Genomic DNA, 14,355 nt, shown 5'->3' on the forward strand with positions numbered 1-14,355 from the left:
AAGTTTATGTCGTGGGGGCATACTTATGGGCAAACTTTATGCCGGACCCGGCATAAACTTGTGAAGAAATTACCAAAGTTATGTCGGACGCGACATACTTATGCCAAGTCTGCCCATAAGGCATAAGTATGCCGGGTCCGGCATTACTTTGGTAATTCCTTCACAAGTGTATGCCGGTGGAGGAATAGCGAAATTTAAACTTTGCCTTGTGAATTTTTTTAAAATTTTGATTGTGTGGGGGTTCGAACCTGGAATCCATGGGTTTTAACCGAAGGGCAAAATTTAAAGATTTCAAATATGAGGGGCAAAATTTAAAGACCACCCCAAAAGAAGGGCAATTCTGCGAATTGCCTTATTGGGAAAGTCATCTGTAATTAGTAGAATCAGCCTATGAGCCCGTTTGGATTGGCTTATAAGTTCTTTGAAAATAGCTTATAAGCTGTTTTTAGTTTTTTTGAGTATTTGACTGGCCAACTTATAAGCCATTTTGTGCTTAAAATAAGCCCAAAAAATAAGTTGGGCCAACTTATTTTTTTTTTGGCTTATAAGCTGCTTAAAAAAAGCCCATCCAAATAGGCTCTATAGCAATGATTAGATCATTGAACAATGTACAATATACATACGGATAACATTTTCGTCGATTTCAAGAGTCCGGTGTAATTTTTTGATGTGCGATTTCTATTACTCTTTGGTCTATTTTTTTTTTTTGTATCTGTGTAGTTTTATGTTGCAGTTTCTTGAATTTTGACAGAATTTTCTGCTGCTTTAGGTTACTTATTTCTCCCAATTTCAATTAAATTTAACAATCAGAATTTGGTAAATATTTGTTGGACACCATTTTTGACAAATATAAGGGACCTAAACTGTTCAATTGATACTTAAGGGACTATATTGAACCCACATGGACCATATTTCTCATTTTCTCAACAAATATTTCTTCGTCTAACCAAAATCAGAGATATTCAGCCTCGGAAGAGATTTACTAGCTCAGTTAGTTGGTTCCTGTCCCCTCCCCCGTTCCTCTTCCCCTGCCCCTACGTAATAATAAATAAAAATTAAAATAAAAAAGAGATATTTAGCCTTGTATTACGAGAAAAAAAAATCATTTTCCTTTTGCTATCTATTTTTAGATTTCTTTTAGGTTCCATTATCAGAACTGAGGCTTTCCCCATTGCACTCCATTTCAATCATCAACCAAAACACAGTAAACAAGAATCCCAAAATGGGAGGAACAGGAAGAGCTTTGCTAAACCTCTCTCTCACTTCATCCACTTGTTCTTCACTTCGTTTCTCACTCTTTTCTTCCCACTTCCCCTTAACCAAAAAACCTCTTTATCCACTCCTTCATAAACCCCATAGTAGTAGGGTTTATCTAGGGTTTAGACCCCTTTGTTCTACAACAACTGAAGAAGCACTTCAACCTCTTAAACATTCAATTCTTTTAGAAAGACTTAGACTTAGACATCTTAAAGAATCCCCAAACCCCACTTTAGAACCCAAGAAACAAGCATTTAAGGTTGTGGTTGATGATGATGGGGTTACTAAAAAGGGTAAGAAAAAGGTGGTGGCGTCGAGTTTTGAGGAGTTGGGTTTGAGTGAAGAGGTTATGGGGGCATTAGGTGAAATGGGTATTTCTGAACCAACTGAGATTCAGAGTATTGGTATACCTGCTGTCATTGAAGGGAAAAGTGTGGTTTTGGGTTCGCATACGGGTTCCGGGAAGACTCTTGCTTACATGCTGCCTATTGTTCAGGTGAAGTTTTGGTTTTGTCAGTTTTAATTACTGTTTGTGCTTACATTGGTTGTTTGATCATGGATTATGGCTTGTATTTGTTGTTAGTTATTGAGTAATACTCCCACCGTCCCATTTTAACTGTCGCGTTAGCTTAAAAGGGTAAAAAGATTACAACTTTAAGGGAAAACCAAGAATAATCCTAGGTAATTAGCAACCCCATTTAGTAAAAGATTACAACTTTAAGGGAAAACCAAGAGTTTTGAGGAATTGGGTTTACTACTTGTTTGCACTCACATTGGTTGTTTGATCATGGATAATGGCTTGTATGTGTTGTTAGTTATTGAGTAATACTCCCTTTGTCCCATTTTAACTGTCGCTTTAGCTTAAAAAGATTGTCACAAAACAATGCTCACCATAGGAATTCAATCCAACTCCTAATCCTATTTCTCTTGGCGTTGCATAAAAATGAAGTATTCAACCTGACAATTTTTTTGAAGCTATGAAATATCGTGACTTTGTAGGTTTGAAGAATTTAACAGTTTTAAGTAGCATAAACTTCATTGGTTGAGGTACTAGTGAACCATTATATAAACGCTCATGTCTTCGTGTAACGTCATATTAAAGCTGATTGGTAGGTTAACTCTTATTCGTAGTTTTGCATTTCTTTTTAGCTTGATTTGACATATGATGTTTGATATTTCAGTTGTTGAGACGAGACGAGGAATTGGATGGTATGCTCATGAAGCCTAGGCGCCCCCGAGCTGTTGTGTTGTGCCCTACTAGGGAGCTCTGTGAGCAGGTTTGTTTACTATTAATGAAACGAAGAATTTACTTAAAACTGAGAGGACTCATCTGGCTAACAGAATGCAATCGACACTGCAGGTTTTTCGTGTGGCCAAATCTATCAGTCATCATGCTCGATTCAGATCTACCATGGTTAGTGGTGGCGGCCGTTTGAGACCTCAAGAAGATTCTTTGGCAAGCCCAATTGACATGATTGTGGGGACTCCAGGGAGGCTTCTACAACATATTGAAGAGGGAAACATGGTTTATGGTGACATCAGATACTTGGTAATTGTTTTTGTTTTCCCTGTAGGGTGCTTTTTTTTTTTCCCCCCATGTATCTAACTGTGACAATCTCTGGATAGGTCTTGGATGAGGCTGATACCATGTTTGATCGTGGTTTTGGTCCCGATATACGAAAATTTCTTGCACCATTGAAAAACCGTGCTTCAAAGACTGGTGATGAAGGATTTCAAACTGTGTTGGTGACGGCAACAATGACAAAGGTATGTCAAGTGGGTTGTGAAAGACTAAATAATTTTTTACTTTAAACTGATGGTTGCTTTCGCCGAAATGTCTCCCATGCTTTTGTCTTAAAAATGTATCTTGATAGCTTTGGTTGAAGTTTAGCCATTGATCGGAAACAACCTCTCTACCTTCTCAAAGGTAGGGGTAAGGTATCCGTACAAATTACGCTCCGCAGACTCCACTTGTGGGATTACACTAGGTTTGTTGTTGTTGTATTGGTTGCTATGAAGTTGACCCACATAAAATTTCTTGGTCAACAAAGTTGCTGATGTTTTAAGCTTTTGATACGAAGAGGTAATTCTTTTTTTTTTTTTTTTAATAACTGTTGTGTCCGGGTTAGCTTGCGCACACCTCGACTAATTTCACGAACACCTACTACATTCCACCAGCAAGTACTGGAGAACTCTGTCTACTAAGGCTTGGACAGAGGGAGAAAATCACCTAGTGTTTTTGCCTCTGCTGAGATTTTAACCTGAGACCTCATGGTTCTCAACCCTCATCATTGACCACTAAGCCACACCCTTGGGTGCCAAGAGGTAGTTTTTATTACTCATGAACTATCAAAGGCAAAAAAGAAAAGGGGAGTCTTTAATTTTGTCTTATTTATAAAAAGAAAACTTTTCCCGGCCTGCATTTGGTGGACAATATGGAAGGAGAGGAATCAGAGATGTTTTGAAAATAAATATATCACTTTCCAGAAGTTATAAATGAACTGTCTAGTGTTTTTCTATTTTTTGTGTATTCATGAACTCCCTCAGGAGGCAGAGGACATAGCTAAGATTTTAGGTAGCTTATGAAGGAATAGGTGGTAGGTTTTGCTTTTGTGACTACTACTTGTAATTACTACTGAAGTACACTATTGGTGTATTTCTTTGTTCATAATAGAAATGTTAACTGTTCCCAAAAAAAAAAAAAAAAAAAAAAAAAAGAGAGAGAAAAGAAAACTTGATTGCTGCAGTATATGCTCCATGGGAGGTTGGGTTTCCACCATGCATGATGCAGCTGTGGTGGAAAAGGGCCATCCAGCAAACCCCTAAAAGAAAAAGAGAAAAAAGTATAAGTGTTTGCTACATAAATTAGTGGGCATAATAATTGCTAATGAGTTTTTTTTTTTTTTTGACAAGACCAATGGTGATATTTGTTTAATCTGATTGACAAAAGTGAAACATGGTAGCATCTTTAGACCTTTTAGATTTGCCAAGAGATTAATGTACGTGCACCTTCTGAGTGTATTAATGAACTCTGCTAAAAAATTTCAAGAAGTTAAAGATAAAGGATAGATGGGGAAAACAATGGATAGAGCTTTGTCAAAAAATGGATAGAGCTTTGTCCCATAAATTTCAACTACGGATGCATGTTCAAAATTGATATATAATTATCCTTCTATCACTGGATAATCTGGATTTGTGAAGGATATTTATATGCTCTGCAAGAGCAATAAAACAGTTATGACTAGGATGAAAAGTTTTGTTTGAATTATTATTTCATGTGCAAGAGCAAGACAAGGAGAATTTCAGCTCGTATAGCTAAAAGCAGTGCTGTCATTGTATTATGTCACTCTAATTGATTAAGATCCTGTATTAACTCCTCCCTCCGGTTCAAAATAAGTGTCCACTTAACCTTTAGCACACCCCTTAAGAAAATACTAATTCCTAGGGAAAAAAAGGTATTTTGACTAAATTACCCTTTAATTAAAATCTACCTACTTAATAGAGTTTCTTATCGGAAACAGTCTTTGGGTAAGGTCCGCGTACACTCTACCCTCCTTAGATCCCACTTGTGGAATTACACTGGGTATGTTGTTGTAATATAATAGGGGTAAATTTGGAAAGAAATGATTAATTGCTTCTTGATTATGTAAGTGGACACTTATTTTGAACCAAAATAAAAAAGCTAAGTGGACGCTTATTGTGAACCGGAGGGAGTACTAAGGTTTCTAGGTCAGTGGCTTGTCATCAAAATTATTCTGGTGATGTAGCGTTATTTGCATGTGATTTATCTCAATCTTACGCATTTTCAATTGATTCAATTTGCACATTTTCTACTTGGAGGGGGTTCAGTTGATATTTTTATGCCTTGCAGGCAGTTCAAAAGCTGGTTGACGAGGAATTTCAAGGGATTGAGCATTTACGTACGTCTTCATTACATAAGAAAATTGCTAATGCTCGTCATGACTTCATCAAGCTGTCAGGTTCTGAGAACAAGATGGAGGTGTTGCTTCAGGTGTCATTTTGTACTTGTTTCTGTCATGCCAGGCATGTTTACGAGTGTGTATGTACAGTTTGATGTGATGTTTGTATTCAACAGAAAAATATAAATCTAAATGAAACCCAAGTATAAATCTAGTTGACAGACTGTGTCACACATTTAATGAAGAAACTCTGCTGTGATTGTTAAAGTTCTACGGGGTTAATTTAAAAATTTTGGTCAATCTGCGGAAGTAGAAATAATTAAGATTTTAAGAACTAATTGCACTGCTCTTGTTGTCGTCTCTTGGCTTTAGTGGCATACGTGTAGCACTCAACACTCAGCAGTCATAGTTTCATATGCCAGAAGTGTGAATTCTTGCCATGGGGTGGCACTATACAAGTTGTTCACAAAAGAACAAACTAAATTTTGCATATTATTGTGCTTATCGTAGTTCACAATATATAAATCAGATACGTTATGTAATTTCCAGGTTCTTGAGCCAAGTTTAGCAAAGGGAAATAGAGTGATGGTATTCTGTAACACGTTGAATTCCAGTCGTGCTGTGGATCACTTTCTTAATGAAACCCAAATTTCTACTGTTAACTACCATGGGGAAGTTCCAGCAGAGCAAAGGTAAGAGATAGAAGCTTAATAACATTCCTGCAACAGGCAACACATTGCCTGTTCTACTACATTGACTCGCTTTCCCTACCCTTCATTTATGGGGGGAAGATATGAATTTCTCACTTTAGCTTGATTTGTTATCAGACATTCCTCCTCTTGAGCAACATAAGAATAACATATCTTGTTTGTTAACTCTTTATTATTATTATTATTTTTGATCAAAATGAAAGTTTTTTTTTTTTTTTTTTTTTGTTAATTCTTTATTTTTACACTATTCTGTTGTGCTCTCTTTTGCCACTGTTTGTGGCTTTTTCCTCCAACAAAAGATGGAAATAACCAAAACTAAGCTCAATTTGCTACTCAAAACTTTTCTACTAGGGGGAAACTTTGCTGGAGTCAAAGATCATGAGCTATTTATTTCTTAGGTGAAAAGTTCCAATGTGTTAGAAAGTCAAGATCGATAGAAATGTCCATAACTCTGTAATAAGTTTTAGATGCTACGCTTTTGCCCTTCATTGGTAACACTTTTCTTCTGCAGAGTTGAAAACCTTGCAAAGTTTAAGAGCGACGAAGGAGATTGTCCCACTTTAGTCTGCACAGACTTGGCTGCTAGAGGACTGGACTTGGATGTTGATCATGTTATCATGTTTGATTTCCCCAAGAATTCTGTAAGCACCAGCTTCGGCATTGCCAATACAAGCTAACACCAGTTCTTTTTATGTATAAATCCTTATCCTTTTCCTTTGACTATTTTAGGTTGATTATCTTCATCGCACTGGAAGAACTGCTCGTATGGGTGCCAAAGGTTGGTTTGCATGAATCATGATAAAAAGAGTTTTCCTAGTTGAATTTAGTCCTTCACTAGACAATTTTTTTCTGGTGCTATGAATGCAGAACACGTTTTCTTGTTTCATAAACTAGATTTGCAGCTTTAATAATCTCACATAGCTGTTTTCATTTTGCTGAGAATATCTTTTTGACGAGGTAATTATTCGTTGAATATTATTTGGGAAAATCCTGGTATGCGAGTTGTATAAAAAAGTGAATAACCTGCACAAAAACATGGCTCTCCACAAAATGGACTCAATCGTATCTATGCTAACAGAAATTTTCCGGATGCTTCAAAAGTTAAGAAAATCAAGAAATTAGTCCTGATTTGTCCATATTATTTTCATCTTGAGGAAATTATACAGCTTCCCCTCGGTGATTTTGATAATGTTTTTTTGCTTGCTTGGTTTTCGAAAGATGCATGCGCTTCCCATTTCACATATGAACGTTTGAAATTCTGATTATCCATTTTTTTCGGTTTGCATTTATTTCAGTTCACGCTATCTAAAGCCTGCTAAACTCAACCTTTTTTGCATGTGGTAGGGAAAGTAACAAGTTTGGTTGCCAAAAGGGACTTGCTTTTGGCCAATTGCATCGAGGAAGCCATAAAGAAGAATGAAAGCTTGGAGTCTCTCTCAGTAGACGGTATCAAAAGAGACAATGCCAGGTCTCGCATAACTGAACAGAAGGACAAGCGCGAAAAGTTAGTGAAAGTTTCAAATTCAAAAGGCAAAGCTACTAAAGCTGCCACAGGCAAATCCTCGGGTGTTACCAGAAAGACTATCGATCCAAAAAAATCTCCAGGAGCCAAGTTTGGCAAAGGACCAGCTAAATCAAAACCTAAGATAGCTATTAAGGTGTCCAAGAAGACCAACAGTTCCACTGGGAAGAGACAAGTAGATAGCCGAAGCTCTAGTACACCCACGTCGAAACTAAATGTTGTCGGATTCAGGGGCAGGAGTTCAGTGTCGAGTAAAAATGGAAGGGTTAAGGCTGCTTAACACGCTTAGGGCTCGATCATGTATACTAAATTTTGTTTCCTTCCTTGTAAAATTTTCGGTAAGTTATTTTTATTTGTCTGGCATCAAATTGTGCAATGCCAAGAGCCATTCTTCATGACATGTCATTGTTGATCTCTTTCTGTCACCGTGACAATCATGTTACTCTTTAGAGCGTGTCTAAAATTGGAGTCGCCCTCTGTTATCAGACTCAGAAATCTCTGCCAAAAGGATGGGTGAGCCAAGGTGGCTCTTGCCACTTTCTGCACAATTTCTTGTTGCAACCTAAGACCTCGTGGAAAAGAATAACAGCTTAATAAAGCCTTATTTTTCATGTAACTCCCTTCCTCCACTGCCCCCCCCCCCACACCCCCCACCACACCCCAAACCCCCCTCCCCACAAAGAAAAAAAAAAAAAAAAAAGATAGAAAGAAGTCTCTGACTTGATCTTCGAATCATAAGTTTCAACATATGGCGGGACTCTGACCTCGATCTGTTGGAGCTCCTTTTCCACCAAGAGAAGGCTACTTCGCGAAATAATGAAGCTTCTATGTCACATTGCTGCCTCCACACAGTAAAAATCTACCCGTAAGGCTGTAAGTGTATCTTTCATCCTCCACTTCTTTTCTATACAATTACAACTCAATAATTATAGCATTTGAAAGAAAGGGACATTAATTGAAAATCTTATGTAACTAAGAATTGCACCAGCTCTGCTGACATGCTAACTGATTAGTCCATTTCCATGAGCATGGTGTGGTAGTTAGTTCCTGAGTTTCTCTGTTTTTTTCTAGGATAAAGTTCTAACTTTTCATTTCCACTTGCCAATCGTAGACTATTTAATAACAACTGTAATCATTCATAAGCAAATCTTGCAGCATAAGAAATTAGTGAAGAAAGGAAGAGGCAACTAAGCTACATCCAATCTCTGAAACTGTACAAGAATCCCAACAATGTCCCATCCCAGGAAACTAGCTTACCCTTTTTCTACCTAGAAACAAAGAAGATAAATGCCTACAACTCTAAAATAAAAGAGGAGAAAAAAAAAAAAAAAAAAAAAGATAAACAAAAATAGAATCAACTATGAGTTGACTGATTTATTAAAGGCTGAGAAGTTTTTCCAGATTCTTCAGGTGGGCTCTTCACTTCCATTAAAAGTGCCACCACTTCCTTCATAGTTGGCCTTTCAGCAGGTGATGAATTCACACAGAACATAGCTATTCCAAGTGTTTGTAGCATTTCTTGCACCATTTGATCCGGTAAACCCCGTAGCTTGGAATCAAGAATTGTAACAGCTGGTTCAAAGCTTCCCATCTTCTTCTTTACCCACTCGACAATGTGTAGTCCATCACCAATCTGAGGTTCAATCGCGCTACGTCCACTCAATATTTCCAGCAGCACCACTCCATAACTATAGACATCGCTCTTTTCTGTTATGTTCACTGTGTATCCATATTCTGCAACCAATGAGATAAAAATTTGTGTCAAAATATATGAAGGGATGACTTGTTTAGCTTATACTTCAAAAGTTGACTATAAGCTGTGACATTGTGACTCTCATTTTGACCTATATCTGAAAACTGCTAAAGATATAATTAAATAAATAAAAGTACACCTCTATAACAATTTTAACTTTTAAATGAGATGGTCACACAATTCAACATGGTATCAAAAACAGCAGATGTCTTGGTTTTAAGTCTTAGTGTTGCCCATATGAATTTCTATGTGCTTGGTAAAAAATAATAGGGATGGCAACGGGGCGGGCCGAGTTTAGACATATGCGGTGCGGAGCGGGTATAGACATTTGTGGGTGCGGGGCGGTGTGGGTAGGGATGGCAACGGGGCGGTGCGGGTGCGGGGTGGGGCGGGTTTAGACATATGCGGTGCGGTGCGGGTGTAGACATTTGTGGGTGCGGGGCGGGTCGAAATAAATTATTTTAAAATTCTTTGCGGTGCAGCGGGGGTGTGAGTTAGAGGTTAAAATTATGTATGTGTGTTTGCTTTCATCGTGCCAACTGGCACTTCGTCCGTCTATATCTCAATTCTCTAGATAATGGGATGAAAGTAAATTTGAAAGGCAACTGAATGCCATTTTTCTTGTCATAATATATTCTAACTTTGCAAATAACACATTAATTTACATGATCATTTTCATTTATTTTTTCCGTAAGAAAAAATAAGTATGATAGAATAGTTTACTTAACTAAGACAAGATTTCGTTTATCATTTTAAGAAGATTCCGTCGAAGTTAAAATAAAGTCCATCTTATTTTATGGGAAGGGGCATCAATTTTCGCTGAGTAAAAGTAAACTCTTTAAAAAAAATAGCATTACATATGTACACAGTAATAATTCTTTTCTAATTCCTAAATTTTCAGTTTTCCCAAAAAATAACTAAACTTTTATATATAATTAGTAAAGTTAATTTTTTAAACGTAAACTAATATTAGTTACTGTAAGTGAGCCTAGATTTGGATGAAAGCAACAGAGTGTTAAAATAATAACTTCGTTACAGTTGCGTGGTTATTATCTAAAAGGACTTATTTAAAGTCCAGTTATTCTCAAAAGGACAGAGTTCAAAAATGAATCAGAGAGTGGATCATCATTATTGGAACAAGTTATACCCGCGGGTAGATGCGGTTTTGTGTGCGGGGCGGGTGGATGCGGGTATAAATGCTTTGCGGGGCGGGTTGAAAATTTGCGAGTTAAGATAGAACCCGCACCGCACCCGCACCGCCCCACCCCGTTGCCATCCCTAGCTCAAAATGACATCATGACTCTCGTTTTGACCTATATATCAAAACTGTTGATATAATTTAGTAAATACATGTTTCCCATCTCTAACAGCTTAAACTTTTAATTGAGATGGTCACACAATTCGACATGGTCTCAACACCACCCATGATCATAAAGAGTTTCCACGTGCTAGGCAAGAATCAGAGCCACATTTTTTGAAGATATAATTAAGTAAAGAGAAGTGTATCCTCTCTAACAACTTAAGCTTTTAGATGAGGTGATCACACAATTCAACACAAAGCATCATATGTATTAAAGAAATGAAAAAGATTGACCTTTAAAGGCAGCAGAACATTTAAGTTAAGATGAAATAAAAGTTGAAAGATACTTGCCTGGAGCTATATAGCCATAAGAGCCTGCTACTTTGGACATAGCTTGGTGATAATTTGGAGAATTCATTAGCTTTGCAAGTCCAAAATCTGCTAAATAAGCCTCGAATTTGGAGTCGAGGAGTATGTTGTTGCACTTGACATCTCTATGAAGAATTGCTGGCACACAGTCATGGTGAAGATAAGCAAGTCCTTGAGCTGATCCAACAGCCATCTTGTACCTGATTTCCCAATCCAAGTTCCTATTACTTTGCAAGAGCTGGTTAAGATTACCGTTTGAAATGTAGTTGTACAGAAGAAGCTTAACACTCTTGTTTGAACAATATCCAATGAGCTTCACTATGTTCCGATGCCTTATGTGACCGAGAATTTGAATCTCAGCAGCGAAAGAATCTACTGGTTCGTCTTCTTTCTTTGTTTTCCAGAGCTTCTTCACTGCAATCAACTCGCCATTTGGCATTTCTGCTCTATAAACAACTCCCGAACAGCCTTTCCCAATAATGTTTTCGTCTTTCAGGCATTCCAGGATGTTGTCAACGGTGCAATTGAGTTTCTGGAAGGGGATGAAAGTCCACGGATAAGAAAAATCTTCCGCCCCTATTGCAGACGCTGACATGCCCAGGGATTTCTCAAATTCATATCTATGCTTCCTTGTCAAAATACACCACGTTGCCACGACTGCTATGGCTACAAAAGTCACAATTACTGCAACCAAAACTATGGCTTTTACAGACTTCAATCTGGTCCGTCTAGTTATATGTGAAGAACAAGTTGAACCATCAATTGATTCACACAGGCGTAAATTGTCAAGAAAAGAGTTTGATGTTAGAGTTCTAAAAGAGGGTGTTACGGGAATAGGCCCCGAGAAATTATTATACGATACATTTAGAGTAGTGAGACTGGTCAAGAAGCTTAGAATTGTGATCCTTCCGCTCAGCATATTATGAGAAATATCAAGAGATTGCAGCTGTGTCAAACCGGATAACGTCTCAGGGAGTTCACCTGTGAAACAGTTTGAGCTCAAATCTAAACTGATTGTTAAGCTTGTCATGTAACCAATCTCAGGTGAAATTCCACCAGATAAACTGTTAGAGCTCAAATCAAGTAGAGTTAACTTCTGCAAGCTGCTAAATGACTTTGGTATTGGACCAGTAAGCAGATTATTGCTGACAATAAGTTTGTTCAAGTAACTAAGATTACCAAAACTCCATGGAATCTCACCAGTGAAGCTGTTTTCGCTGAGATCAAGCTGCTCTAAATTCAGGAGCTCTCCCAATGATGATGGTATTTCCCCGGTAAGGTAATTGTTATGCACATCCAACAGCTCAAGAACCGTAATGTCATCAATTTCAGAAGGCAATTCACCAGAGAAATTGTTCATGTATAAATCAAGAAACACAAGATTCTGCAGCTGTCCTATCTCCTTCGGTATTGGTCCAGAAAACTGGTTTTCGCCAAGCCTCAACCTTACCAGAGACTGACATTTCCCCACACTCGGAGACAATTTTCCCGTTAACGAATTTCCAAGAAGCAACAACCTACTCAGCTTATTCAAACTGAATATCTCTTCAGGTACTGAACCAGTAAGATTGTTCCTTGAGAGGTCAAGTGAATACAGTTCAGTACAGTTTCCAAAAGCAGCTGGGATGGTACCTGAAACCGAATTTCCCCAGAGTAAAAAACTCTGTAAGTACTTCAACTTACCGACTTCCTCGGGAATAGTGCCTGATAATTGGTTCTTATCCAACTGAAGAGCTGTTAAGCTGCTACAATTACTCAACTGCATTGGAATAGCACCAGTAAGTGCATTATCAGATAAGTGAAGCTGTTCAAGTACCTCTAGGTTTCCTATCTCACCCGGAATTTCACCAGACAAGTCGTTTGCAGAGACATCAAGAACCACAAGGGATGAGCAATTCGAAAGCTCAGCCGGGACAGGGCCAGTAAGGGAATTTCCCCATAAAAGCAAACTAGTAAGCTTTTGTAACTTTCCCAACTGTGGAGGGATTGGACCAGTAAGCTTATTCATGTGTAAATACAAGTTCCTCAGCTCTGAACACATCCCAAGTTCTCGCGGTATTGAACCAAAAACTTCAGTATCATAAACTGCCAGAGTTTGAAGATTAACTAGATTACCAAATGTGTGTGGAATAACCCCGGCAAGTCCAGTGGCCGCGACACCAAACATGGTTAAATTTGTAAGTAGGCCTAATTCTGCAGGTATTTCACCAGATAACTGTGGATTTCCACCGATCCTGAATTGTTCAAGTGACACCAAGGAGGATAACTGTTTAGGAATCGACCCATTAAGGAGATTATCTTGGAGACAGAGGATTTCTAGTGAAGAAAGATTGGCTAATTCTTGTGGGATTTTACCAGTCAATCTGTTTGAATTCAAGAAAAGGAACTGAAGTGAGGTGAGTTTACCAAGTTCTGAAGGAATAGGTCCTGTAAGAGAGTTGGAAGAAAGATCAAGAAGCCTAAGATGTGTAAATGAACCGAAAGATGAAGGGATTGAACCAGATATATTTGTAGAAGAAAGATTGAGAAGCTGAAGGGATGAAAGTGAAGAAAGTTCAAACGGTAAATAAGAGAGATTGAGGAATGTATTTGGAAGAGAAACTGAAATAACCCTTTGTAGAGGAGAACAAGAAATGCCTTGCCAAGAACATGGAGTTGAACTTGAAGCATTCCAAGAAGAAAGTACAAATGATGATGATTTTGCATAAGGGTTATCAGCTGCTTTGAGAAGAGAGAGCAAAGCTTGTCCATCAGAGGACAAAGAGTTCACTAATACTACAAAGAAGAAGAAAATAATGAAAAAATAGGTGACAAAATGCTGGCTTGTTGTCATCTTCTCCATTTTTTGAGCCTTTGAAATGGACTAACAGTGAAAATCAAGAAATGGGACTTTGCAGAGGTAGTGGCACACACAAAAATGTTAAAGTCAAAATTGTGGAAGTGAAATTAGTCTACTCTATAGGAGACAACATGCATGTGAAAGGGTGCTAGTTTAGTTATAGGAATGCTTAAAATTCACACTACCTCTAGTTTGAAAATATATATCATGCATGTGAAGTAAAAAGTTATTGTGTAATCTTTATGGAACACTGACTTGATATTGCAACAGAAAGTAGTTATGTAAACTTTCTTGCCGGAAATAGTGAATACCTCCTCCCTATACGGCGGCACTACTAGAACTAGTGTTGGTGCTGAACATGGTGGCACAAAATTAAACAAAATAGCCTATCATTTTAATTTTTGAGCTATCTTCTTTACTTTAATATTGAAGCTCATTTTGAGAAACTAAAGAGGAAATGTAGCTGCATTTAAATATCAGTTTTCTTTATGTAGTTTTCATTGAACAGGGTGATTAGGGCGCCACAGCTATCTGTAAAGAGTTTAAATTACTTATGCCATCTATAGCAATTTTTACACAATCAAAGTCATTTATATCAATTGTATAAGGTAACATATTCTATTCTCAAGATTATGAATCCCACATTTTAAAGAGGTTTACATGTAAATATCCTTTGGAGGCCTAT

At 37.7% G+C, this 14,355-nt stretch overlaps 2 protein-coding genes across 2 annotated transcripts; one reads left to right on the top strand and one right to left on the bottom strand.

The window, feature by feature from the left end:
* Positions 1-1,118: 1,118 nt before the first annotated feature.
* LOC132039534 (DEAD-box ATP-dependent RNA helicase 39) lies at positions 1,119-7,836 on the top strand. Its single transcript, XM_059430007.1, has 9 exons — positions 1,119-1,753; positions 2,439-2,534; positions 2,618-2,806; positions 2,884-3,024; positions 5,129-5,269; positions 5,727-5,869; positions 6,399-6,528; positions 6,617-6,665; positions 7,232-7,836. The coding sequence occupies exons 1-9, from the start codon at positions 1,223-1,225 to the stop codon at positions 7,687-7,689; spliced, it is 1,878 nt and encodes a 625-aa protein (XP_059285990.1). The 5' UTR covers positions 1,119-1,222; the 3' UTR covers positions 7,690-7,836.
* Positions 7,837-8,591: 755 nt separating this feature from the next.
* LOC132040396 (LRR receptor-like serine/threonine-protein kinase RGI5) lies at positions 8,592-14,067 on the bottom strand. Its single transcript, XM_059431029.1, has 2 exons — positions 10,829-14,067; positions 8,592-9,143 (listed from the first exon to the last, which is right to left on the bottom strand). The coding sequence occupies exons 1-2, from the start codon at positions 13,671-13,673 to the stop codon at positions 8,764-8,766; spliced, it is 3,225 nt and encodes a 1,074-aa protein (XP_059287012.1). The 5' UTR covers positions 13,674-14,067; the 3' UTR covers positions 8,592-8,763.
* Between the last annotated feature and the right edge of the window lie 288 nt (positions 14,068-14,355).

This window comes from Lycium ferocissimum, chromosome 12 (assembly GCF_029784015.1).
Source record: "Lycium ferocissimum isolate CSIRO_LF1 chromosome 12, AGI_CSIRO_Lferr_CH_V1, whole genome shotgun sequence".
In the NCBI taxonomy this organism is placed as follows: Eukaryota; Viridiplantae; Streptophyta; class Magnoliopsida; order Solanales; family Solanaceae; genus Lycium; species Lycium ferocissimum.